General features: G+C 33.4%; 1 protein-coding gene and 2 long non-coding RNA genes across 4 annotated transcripts; 1 reads left to right on the top strand and 2 right to left on the bottom strand.

The window, feature by feature from the left end:
* Positions 1–1,708: 1,708 nt before the first annotated feature.
* Positions 1,709–11,335, bottom strand: LOC131655345 (uncharacterized). The gene is made up of 6 exons (XR_009299732.1): positions 11,250–11,335; positions 3,331–3,374; positions 3,172–3,242; positions 2,572–2,742; positions 2,262–2,458; positions 1,709–1,914 (listed from the first exon to the last, which is right to left on the bottom strand). It is a non-coding gene; the product is annotated as an uncharacterized LOC131655345 (long non-coding RNA).
* Positions 3,810–8,487, top strand: LOC131655343 (putative glucose-6-phosphate 1-epimerase). Of its 2 annotated transcripts, none has more exons than XM_058925228.1 (8): positions 3,810–4,181; positions 4,306–4,416; positions 4,598–4,672; positions 4,780–4,836; positions 4,938–5,101; positions 5,268–5,402; positions 5,496–5,598; positions 8,004–8,487. In XM_058925228.1, exons 1-8 carry the CDS (start codon positions 4,104–4,106, stop codon positions 8,133–8,135), a joined length of 855 nt encoding a protein of 284 aa, XP_058781211.1. In that variant the 5' UTR covers positions 3,810–4,103; the 3' UTR covers positions 8,136–8,487. The 2 variants fall into 2 exon arrangements, with proteins under 2 accessions (XP_058781211.1, XP_058781212.1); XM_058925229.1 differs by having other exon boundaries at positions 4,048–4,181; positions 4,301–4,416.
* Positions 6,551–7,385, bottom strand: LOC131655344 (uncharacterized). Its single transcript, XR_009299731.1, has 3 exons — positions 7,320–7,385; positions 6,959–7,198; positions 6,551–6,872 (listed from the first exon to the last, which is right to left on the bottom strand). It is a non-coding gene; the product is annotated as an uncharacterized LOC131655344 (long non-coding RNA).
* Positions 11,336–12,407: the final 1,072 nt, after the last annotated feature.

Here is a 12,407-nt window from a genome sequence, read left to right as displayed (position 1 = left end):
GCACAAATCTATGTAAGATTTTCTGTTTTTACGCTTTTTTTCTCATATTTTAATGTTCTATTCTATCCAGACATCGATGGCTTATTGTGGCTTTTTATTGATCCAGGATTTTAAGAAACTGTTTGTATCTTTTCTGAGGCGTTTAACCAAATGTTTGACTCTCCAAGATATCAATTTCTCTTTAATGTATATCTGTTCACTTCTACATGATAGGAAATCTAGTGAATGTATTTTTATTGGTTTTCTATATGCAAAGATAACATGTAATTTCTCTCCTCACTTAAATTCATGTACATTGATTTATTGCTTTGAAATTTATGGATCAGTATTCATTTTTACACATCTCTAGTCATATAGGTACAGAATGCTTGGACTTAGATGGAAAATGACTTAAACACGGTTGTTAGAAGAAACGAGGAAAAAAGTGATCATATTCCTAACATGTTTACGTATCCCGATGAGTTGCTCACATTTGGGGTTGAAATTCAGAATTCCAGCAACAAACAAGTATGTGTCTCAATTTTGTGATTTTGTTTTACCTGCATGCAGTTTTTTTATTGTTCTCCTGTTAATATATACAATGATGCATGTATAAAAAATTATACTTTTCTTTTCTAATAGAATCACGAGGGTATTAATATTCCTAATATTTTTCATGAAACAAAGAGAAGTGAATAAATGATCCAAAACTAGTTAGCTAAATTCTTTTGTTTGGTTTAACATGGATGTACCTGGATAAGTGGATAAGCAAGTTGGATCAAGAAAAGTAATATTTAGAGTTGCAATCTATTATACTGAACTCATTCACAAAAGGGAATCAATCATATGCCCGATTTTTCATTAAACTTTTTGTTCTTGTGTATTCATGTTTCACACCCACTACAGAAAAAAAAGTCTCCTGCCACGACCAGAAAACCGAGGCTATATGCAAAATAACCGTGGCGTAACGCTGAGGCCACGGTTTGGCCACGAAAATCCAACTGTGGAGTATTCGGCCGTGGCCTAAAGTAAAGTCCACGGTTTTTTGGTATAGACCACGCCTTTTTTACAACCGTGGCTTTTTTAGGCCACGGTTTAGGTAGCTAGATTAAGGCCGCGGTTTGTATTTGCCATGACTTCAAAACTGTGGCTATATGGTAAAGCCACGGTTTCATTTTAACGTTTACGACACAATATTAGTTCAAGATATAGCCACGGTTTGGTTATGACCACCTATTTAAAACCGTTGTTATATGTTATGCTTTCTAAACCATTTATCTAGCCACGGTTTATTTCTGTATCATTACATAAATATGTTATATATATATATATATATATATATATATATATATATATATATATATATATATATATATATATATATCATTATAAAGCTGAAAATTTTCGACAACAGATATGAGAATAGGAATTATCACTGTTAAAGCATCTATACAAATAACTTCCATTCTTCAGTTACAACATATAAACAAAATGACTAAGCAAATATAGATGGTTTCTTATCCTCTTGATGCAGTTATCCTTCAGCATTAATAAAATCATCTTGCAACGAACACATGTGTACATCTAAAATTCATCATCTAGCATTAAATATTTGGATAAAAAAAGAGAATTTTAGAGATTTAAAGTGAAAGAAAATGGATGACGTGGTCATATTTGATTAAATTTAAAAGAGAGAGACTAAAAACATTGGAAAATGTAATTAAGCCAAGAATATTCACATTTTGCACCTATATAATATGCAGCCCATTGCATATAGAAAGCTACAAACATATAAGAAACACAGTATAAACAAAATAATGATATGCAGTACTGGAGAAAGTATATGGAAGTACTTTTAGAATATCGTTTCCTTAGTTATCACGAAATACAGGTTCAGCACCACGCCCACTGATGACAGGGTCCATCTGCTTAAGTCTGCAGTAAGGAATAGATATTCAGAACAACATTTTCCTGGGCATATTAGTGATATTATATAGATAAAGCTATTCTTGAACCTCTACATAACATCCAATTGCAGTGGCAGGTGGTACAACATCCAACTACATAAAATTGTTGTGACAATAAAATGATATAATTAACAAATAAATTCATAATATAAAAATCAATGCAAGGAGCAAAAGAGATAAAAAGAGATAGATACTTACCATAGCATGAACACTATCTTTCGCTTAGTATGTGTTTTGTTAAGCAAAACTCTTAGATCTAAAATTTGTTCTATTTAAACACATCAACAAAATGTTGAAAAAGACATAAACACAAACCTTTGAATGAAGGAACCCTGAAGCTTATAACATATGCAGGCCAAACATGAGTATTTATTCTACTACTCCAAATCACGTACTTGGTTGGAGCTGAAAAACAATCCACACTAGAATCATAATCCTCACAGCTCGGATAATATTGTTTTGTGTCAGGTTTCACAATTTGCCAAGAATCCAGGTTTCAGTACAGCCCACACCTATACACAAACAGGAAAGCGATAACTTTGAAGTTAATACGAAATAATAAAAGCTACTCAGTTAGAATTAAAATGATACCACTAAATTTCCTGGTCATAAAATAATTCATTACCTTCTGCCAATTGTCATTATAACAATGAAAGCAGTCAGACAAACAACACTTTCGGGAGTCTTCATCCTTCTTAATTTTAGGTAGATGCTTCACCATCACATATTCCTCCTTCAGCTTAGGGCCATATTCAGGTGAAAAAGACAACATTGACACCTCCAAAAACTTGCAAACCTAAATCATACAACTGCATATTGTAAACAAAATTGTCTAGGGAAGTCGATCACACATAAAAATTCAGACGTGAAACACAGATGCACCACACACCATACTTCATAATCTGCAACACACACCATACACCAAAACTTCCTTTTAAACCCTACCTTTGCAGAGAAGAAAAAGAGATAATACTCTCTGCAAAAACTTTTCTCAAACATACAAAAATCTTCATACACACTCACCTACAAAAATACACAAAAAAGGCCCTCAACTTTGATTCAGTTCCCTCAAATCCTTGTACAAAAAATCAACAAGAATATACCACATAGAAACTCACTCTCCAAGAATATCAACAACAAAGATCATCCATCTCCAACAGCAATAAACTGCCAACCACAAACTAATGAAACGATTACAAAAACAGCAAGGATCCAAGTTCCATACCTTGAACCGCATATAGCCATAGCCTGCAGCACCGACGACAGCTGCTGGAACCACAAGAGATGATAAATTACCTGCAGAAAACGGAAAATGACATATAAAAACCAATAGAGAAACAAAGCATCTTAAGCAGCATCCACATTATTCAGCACTGTGATTGACCTGTTTGACGCTATCTGCCGAACTTCATTGGCCAAACGGCGCACCTAACACTAGTGGAAAATGAACAATATAATTTTAAAATTTACACCCGATATACGAAAAACGGGTGTAAATAAGAAATATGGTGGCACTTTTGTAAATAAAGTATAAGTTTATGATTGATCATGTGAAAATTACACCCTATTTTTTAAAAACGGGCGTAAATTAAAAATATTATTATATTTAAATCTCAATTACTCCCATTAAATTAAAAATCGGGCGTAAATTTAAATAGATTTAAAAAAAATGTTTATTTTTATAACTCAAAATATTATTCTTAATAACTAGTTAAGTGAATATTATAAATATTATCAAATTAAGGAAGGAATATTAATGGGTTTAAATTTATTAGATCAATAAAATATACTAAAAACTCTTTCACTAAACCCATGGCGCATGCATTTCACCAAACCCATTTTTCAGCTCTGCGAACAATCTAGCACACAAAAATGGAGGAAGCATCTAAAACCATTGCACACCAAATCGGAGGTATCCAAAACGACGAAGAAGAGAGAATTAACATATCATTTTTCATTTTTTTTGTTAAAATAAAATCAAATTGGTTCCATCTTCGTTTTCGTTCCCAAATTTTCATCGATCTGGGAAATTCTATTCGAATTTTTAGGTTTGAGGTTGTTCGATTGAAATTCATTGCAACTTGGATGTTGTTGATTCGTGAGATTTTGAATTTTGGAGATTTTGAAATTCTGTTCTAGATCGTTTGCTGTTGTTCAATGGCGTCGGCTCAGGTGCTACCGAACAACTCTGCTTCGTCTCGGAAGCAAGAGCATCTGGAAGCTGGCAAGCGTCGGGTATGTGTTTGATTTTGATTTTGTTCGAGATTCTGATTATAGAATTAGGGGGTAGTAGTTTTGTGATTGTTTATGTTATGGTCTAAGAATTTCTTTCTTGATGCTGATTGTTTATGTAGTTTAGATGGGGCATTCTGCAGTAGTATGGGACTTTAGAGCAGCAACTGAAATTACAAAGGACCAGAATGGAATCGGTCAAGTTGTACTTCGGACTCCACAAGGTGCTTCAGCACGGGTGAGAAGAACTGGTTGATTGACGAGTTCGCATCAGTTTTAACATTCGATGAAATCGTGATTTTATCATTTATAACTTTCAATATCAATACATGATAAGTAAAACTTGGTTCATATATTTCTAGTTTGAGCTTATAGGTGAAGTGATTCTAGGAAGATTAACTGTCTTTTCTTGAAATTAGGTGAGCTTACTTGGTGCACAGGTCACTTCATCGCGTAACGAGCAGGGGGGAGAACTTCTATTCACAAGCAGCAAGGTGTGTCTTTTTGCCATTACATAAATGTAGAATCATAACCAATTTTTCTTTGTAAAGTGGTAACAAACACATTTTATTATTTTTCTCTTATTTGCAATTGATTGTAGACAGTTTCGAAGGCGCTAAAAGCAACACGGGGAGGAATTCCTATATGTTTTCCACAGGTTTGAATGATTACTTACTACTATTTTGAATGTTCAGCCTAAAATCTTCTCAATAAACATGCACAACTCATATAACTTAGAGCTAAATTTGTATATAATAGTTTGGAAACTGTGGATCTCTGGAGCTTCATGGATTTGCAAGAAATAGAATGTGGGCAGTCGACGAGAATCCTCCTCCTCTGCCTACAAATGATTCTAGTGGAAAATCCTTTGTCGACCTGCTACTCAAATCATCTGAAGAAGACATGAAATGCTGGCCACATAGGTACTATCTTGAATGCCGTAAAACCACTGCTCAAAGTAGAGATTGCTGTTTTTCTTTTCTACCATTTGGTTGTTTGAAGTTGACATGTATCTGATATTACTTTTCCCTATTGTGTTGGATACAAATTTCAAATCACAATAAGCTATCAATTACCTAATTGTACCAGTTTCGAGTTCCGCCTTCGAGTGTCTGTTACGAAAGACGGAGACCTATCCCTGATATCCCGAATCAGGAATATCAACGGAAAGCCATTTAGTTTCTCGTTCGCATATTACACATACCTATTGGTTTCTGACATTAGGTATGAATAATGCTCTCTTGCACTTGACATTAACATTAACATTCTGTATAATGAGATAATTAGCACTCACATTAACATTAACATTCTGTACAGTGAGATAAGGATTGAAGGTCTCGAGACACTTGATTACCTGGACAATCTTTTCCAGAAAGAACGTATTACAGAACAAGGAGATGCGATAACATTTGAATCTGAGGTAAATGTTTAGTTACATGACACAAGTCAAGCTTTTAATATTCCATGGTGCATACTCCCAGTTTGGACATGTTTTACAAAGCATATTACTTATATCTTCATTATTGGATTGACGAAGGTTTTATATGAAGTGTTGTAAATCTTTTAAAATATTTTACAAGCCCAACAGGGATTTGACGTACCTATTGGTTTGGTCAAACATTTGCAGCCAAACATTTCTGCTGAGTTTCGAGCACACTTAGGTCAAGCTGCTGTTTCTGCAGCAAAGGTAAGATCATTTGGTTTCAAAATGCTAATTAGTATTTTTCTCAGCCATTTATTATTGCTTCATTAATCTTTGATGAATTCGAAGTCGTTGGTTTGTTGGCTTCTACCAAGAATGAAAACTTTTAGATAAGTTGCATTCATGACTGGATTAGTTTCTTTTCTATACTTTCAAAGCTTAAGATGAGAACATCACAGAACGTTAAAATTCCATGCTTCAAATTTTCAACAAGGAAGTTCCATATGAGTTTTAGCAATAAGGTTTATTTATTTATATAATACATGCATAGTATTTATAATTTGTCTCTGAATTAATTAATTTATATAGTTAATTGGTTAACAGTTTATAAATAGTTATATGGTATCTTTTAGGACTTGTATTTAAGTCAGCAAAGTTATAAGCCTAGTAGAGTGTAGAGGGTATATTAAGAAAAAAGAAAAGTGTGATGAGAGGAGGTTAGTGCAGCGTGAAGGAGAAGGATATGCATTAACTTTCCATATCTATTAACTGAAGCATAACCTATATATTATAAATAAAAGATTAAGATGTTCAACTTACTAATTCTAAGCCATATCTCAGAGAATGACATCTAGTTATGGAGTAATGAAAATAATAAAAACTTCATCCACAGAATAAAGAATGGTATATAAGATTGAACTTCCAAAAGAATGGTATAAAACAACTTGGAGGTGTAATGCATTTATGGATTTTTAACTATCATCAACAATTTTGAATGTAACACTTATTGTATGGTGGACTGGAAATAATTTGAAAAGGAAAATCTAAGTTAGATTAGAAACTCATGTAAGCTTGTGAAATCAGAATGTCTTGTATGATATTCTGTTACTGCTATGCTATCCTATGCTATCCCTTCTGTTTGTCCTCATTTTCTTATCATTGTTAGCAATTACTTTGCGACGATCTCCTCAAAAACCCCGAAACCAACCTCGAGAACGAAGAAAAATTGTCTTGTAGCAATTGAGACGGCTTATCATACTCCGCAATTGTCCCTGTATACATCAAAATAATAGTGTTTATCAGCTCCAAGCATAGAAAATGGTTTGTTATATTTGGTGAGAATTATGCATTCTTGTACCTTCATTAAGGACCAAAACCAAATCAGTGTCAATGACTGTAGGAATTCTATGTGCTACTGTAATGACTGTGCATCCACTTGTTTCTTCTCTTATAGTCTTCTAAATTAAGTTATCCGTTGCAGTGTCGATGGACGCAGTTGCCTCGTCTAGGACCAAGATTTTTCTTTTCTTCAGTAGCAGCCTAGCTAGGCAAACTAGTTGTCTCTGTCCAACACTCCAGTTTTCTCCGTTCTCGGCTACTGCACATGTGTTTAAGCAAATTAAAACGATATGTCATATTGAAACGGTTTTTTCATCGAAAACAATAAACATAATCTTGATCAGAATCGTTGAGTAGAAGCAGTGTATGTATTTATATACCTGGTGCATCAAGAAGTCTTGGATCTTGCTGTACTATTTCAGCAAGATGGCACTTTCTGAGAACCTGAAAAGATATTTTTATAATACCTAAAAACAAGGTTGGCTCCTGAGGAATAATACCAAGCTTAGATCTTAAATCTTGCAGACCAATCTTGGAAATATCTACACCATCAATAAGTATGCATCCTTCCAAAGGTTCAACAACTCGAAAGAGGGCTTGCACGAGAGTAGATTTTCCACTTCCCGTCCTGCCTACTATTCCAATTTTCTTCTGTCCGGGGAATACGCAAGTGACACCTTTGAGAACCATAGGAGCAGCATGTTCATATTGTATATGAAGGTTATGGAATTCAATTTTTCCTTCCTTAGGCCACTCTGGTTCGGGCCTATTATCTTGAACGATTAATGGCGCTTCACTTGGTATATTAGAGAACTGTAATATTCTCTCGACGGATATCATTTTGTTCTCGACATTGCATAGGTTACTTGTTGTACATATTAATTGCTTGCATCCTTTTTTACCTTCACTCTCTACCTCTCTCTGTCTCCCTCCCTCCCTATATGTCATGTTTTCAATTGGTAGTCTCTATCTTTCAGTTATGTTTGGCTTACATTGTCTCTTTATCAAATTGTCTTTTTCTTAGTAGAATGCTTGGCTAAATGATTCTTACAACTTACATTCAGGTCACAGGAGAAGCTTTATATGCTGATGACATACCAATGCCTCCAAATGGCTTGCATGCTGTCTTATTTTTGAGTAGAAAACTGATGATTCAGGGGCCAGGACTTCACCTGGATTTGTGGGCTTGTTTCTAGCAACTTCAGCAACAACAACAGCAGAATGGTAATGCCAACTCAAAAAACGACTTAAAGCAATAGGTTGGGTTTTTGAGGTCCTACAAATGGTTCTTTATATATCTGTTGCCGTTTCATTGCACTCAGTTTCACATATTTAAAGAAGTTTTCCTTAGTAGTTATGGTCCTTAGTAGTTATGGTCGTAAGTTCGATTCGCAATGCCTATCTAGCTCGGTCACAAAGTTTATATACAAGTTCTCCTGTCTTATATTTAAATTATAGCTCATATTTAATTTCAGTATATATCTGAAACTGTAAGCATTATTTGGACATGATTTGTTTTATCATAACATTTAGATGGAATTTTACAAACTTTTATTTTTTGGTAAATAATGACCCATTCTATTGTTATTATGTTCAAAGTTCAAATTTGTTTGATCGTGAGAATTAATTAAAGCCAAGGTTCAATACATTTGATTATTAGCATAATCAATAATTCGGTGATAAGGATTATATTATAATGCAATATCTTCCAGTAGTATACTATTCTATGCTCTATATATACCTTGAAGAAAGTTTCTTCTATCAATTTCCAACCCACCTTAAAAAGAAGACATATGTTAGGTTTCTGTGGGGTACGTTATTAATTAGCATATTCTAACAATTTCTTTGTTTGTTGAGCATGCATAATTTTCAATAACAACTATGTCATATTTTAGTAGGTGGGGCAGACTACATGATCCTAACTTACATTATTTTTTGTACATTAATCCACTACACCGGCACCACACATGAAATGGTGCTGGACTGTGGTTTGAGATTTTTAGGTGCATAGAAGAAGGAAGCTGTACGTACGTGAGTTACTTGCTGGTAGTGAAATGGTTCTTTGCGTTGCTCATTGGCATTTGCAAGTTACTGAATTATTACTAGTAATCTTAGCTTTGGGAGTTCAGTTTAAATGCTAAGTTGCTCTTTAATTTCAATTTTGGGCTTATTGATTTTTAATTGATGGTTTAATTATTACATACTTACGTTTTTTTTAAGAGTAGAAGCACATTTTGTATTGTATGGGTTGGTTGACTGTTTTTTATAGATATTAGTGTATCAGAATTATTAGGGAGGTCATAGAATGCTTTCAGATTAATATGCACATTCATAATTTAGGCTTGTTTTCCATGCTAGAACTTATATTATTTTGGTATACAACACTTCACGGTCTATATATTAGAATTTTAATTCAGCATATACAAAGAACACTAGTATGTTACTAATCCCATTGGGGAGGTAATATGTTCTAATTCTGAGGTAGCTCTAACAGTTATCTATCGCTATATGTACATGTTTTTTGCTATTTGATTCCTACACGCTCTTCATCATCTACTTTTGGTGCCGGAGAGAGGTGTTGATGCAGGTGACTTGATATCATTCATGCTTGAGCTTAGTTTTCATGCCATTGGGGAGGTAATATGTTCTTGTGCCTTGCTGAGAATCTGTTGTACATGAAATTACTATGTTCTATATTGTCATTACTTCTACAAGTTTTGTTCTGGTCTCTTTTGTAACTGCAATTTAATGCGCCTCTGACACTTGATTTTTTTCAATGATTAGGCATATAATATAAATACTTTGACTGATTTCCAGAGGAACATAATTAAGGACCTAGCAGAACTTGGGATGGTCAAACTTCAACAGGTTATATTGTTTGTGTACTTATATTTGTAGATAATGTGATGAGATACATGATTGTTGAGATATGATATAATTTATAATTTTGTATATAATTATTATTTTACTCTACTCCTGTTTTCAATTATCCAGGCTGAAGAGTGTTATTTACCACTTTAGAGATAATAGAGAATTTGGAGTTCGGAGGATCGACTACGGCGCGTTTGAGAGTTTAATTGAGACCATCACTATTCTCTTACAGGTTTTTAATTTCGATTCCAAATTTGTTAGTTAGGCTATAAAAAAATAAGAAGAAACTATTGTCCAACAATAGGAGTATGTGCTAGTTAGGAGTAGCTAATTTATTTCTTTAACTATTTTTTTCTAACTACGGGGACTTCAATTGACATGTAGGTAAGTATGATTATCATTTATAATATAAGACATAGTTATAATGTCTTTCTTAGCAGTGTTAGTTATTAATTAGACTGTTGTATCTAAGCATATATGCAATGTTGTTGCCGATGAACTTTTACAATTAGAAACAAAATTAAAGGACTTCGTGAAAGTATCTTATTCTATTTTTAATTATTTTTTTCTATGTATCATTTATAAATTAATATTTGTTTCAACATTTCAGTTATCTTTGGGCAACTTTGGGCTAAAATATTTTTGCAACTGGTTGAAAATAAAAAGGTTGAGGAGCAAAATCTACAAGATCAAATGCAAATGGTTGAAGAGAATAAAGACATAGAAATGTTGCCAAAACAAAAGGCAAAGAAGAAGAAAAAAATTTATATATGAAGAAAGTGTTATGACTTAGTTAAAATATGATATTTATGTGTATGATTTTATAGTACTTGAAATATTATGACTGTACATGTATATTTTTTGGTTAATATTAAAAATATTATGACTTAGTTAAAATATGATTTTTATGTGTATGATTTTATAGTATTTGTAATATTATGACTGAAAATGAAATATAACTAAATGGTGTATATGAAATAGGGTGTAAATAGATTTAAATATAATATAATTGTTCATTCATATATGACGTATTTACACCTGATTTTTATTAAAATAAGGTGTAATTAAAAACGTAATTACGTCCAATTACACCCGATTTTTATTAAAACAGGGTGTAATTAAAAACGTAATTACGTCCAATTACACCCGATTTTTATTAAAATAGGGTGTAATTAAAAACGTAATTACGTCCAATTACACCCGATTTTTATTTAAAATAACGGGTGTAAATTCGTTAGACATTTCTCACCCTGTGGATATACACCCGATTTTTATTAAAAATAACGGGTGTAAATTTAATAAAAAACGGGTGTAAATTAATATTTTTGTACTAGTGTAAGGCAATATCAAACAATAGTTTCGTGATAAGAAAATTCAAATTCTCTTTAAATCTCATTTTAAAAGAAAAAAACAATGAGATATTATCAACAGTTTGTTACCTGAGCAGCAATGGCATCAGTCATATCTCTGTCCTCATCATTCTGATCACCATACTTTTCCAATCCCTTCACCAGTGACTATGACCAAAAATATAACTATTAAGTATTAAAACAGAAACAACTTCCAAGACCTAGAAACTAAAAAAAATACAACAATTCAACTTCTCAAACTAAATAACTAGTTGAAACTAAACCAGACCACTCTCGCTCAGACAAAAAAAACGGAATCGAAAACGCGATGGCATATTAACAGTAAAGCGTCAACGGTATCGGAGCAAGCAATATTTGCAACAACAACAATTAGAATAACTTAAAATAGCAACGAAAGAGATTATTGTGTGACTGTAGGTCGTATTCGTCGCGTGCAGTAGTGTTGTTGGAGAAATCGAAGGAAGCTACAGACTCCCCGACGTTCTTTTGGTGCGATTTCTGCTATGAAGACAGGAACCTCGTATAATAATACATCAAACATAAAGTCACTCATCGAATGTACAAACAATTTAATCAGGTTTAACCAGGTTCACTATACTCAAAACACAAACAACAAACCACAGTAAATCAAAAGTAAATCAGAGCATAGAAAGAAGAGGTTAGAAAAAGAAGGCTTGAAGAACACAGAACAACATACTTGATTTTAATCTTCTCTTCATTTTTTTAAGGGAAGGGCAAAACCGAGCCATTCAATTTACCTTCACACAGTACATTAACTATACTCAGCAACCTCACTAAAAACCTTTAACCACCATCAGCATCACTCAATCAATCGACCTCTCTCCCTCAGTTCAGAGCAGCAACAAAAACACGGATCACAGCATCAGAAAAAAGCATATCAGAAGAAGCGCAACATTTCCGCAAATCCAGAATCGTGGAAAGGAGACGAAGCAGAGCAAAGAAGGGTAAGGATTTGGAATCATACCTGGAAATTTCTTTTCACGATGTAGCGTTTTACTAGTTTCATTGTTGCTTTACACTTTTGTTGCTCGTTGTTATAATCGATCCATGTAATCACTGAAAGTATAATGGATTGGGGTATAAGGGTTCAATTTGGGGGGTTAGGGTTTTGTTTGTGTTTGATTGCATCTGCTATCTTGCTTTTTTGTTGTCGTAAACGGAGGTCGAGGGGGCAATAGAGTGAGGCAAAATCATGATCATGGTTTG

The sequence above is a fragment of the Vicia villosa genome, linkage group LG3 (genome assembly GCF_029867415.1).
Source record: "Vicia villosa cultivar HV-30 ecotype Madison, WI linkage group LG3, Vvil1.0, whole genome shotgun sequence".
Classification (NCBI taxonomy): Eukaryota; Viridiplantae; Streptophyta; class Magnoliopsida; order Fabales; family Fabaceae; genus Vicia; species Vicia villosa.
The sequence above is the reverse complement of the archived record's forward strand: the minus strand, read 5'-3'. Positions and strand labels throughout refer to the sequence as shown.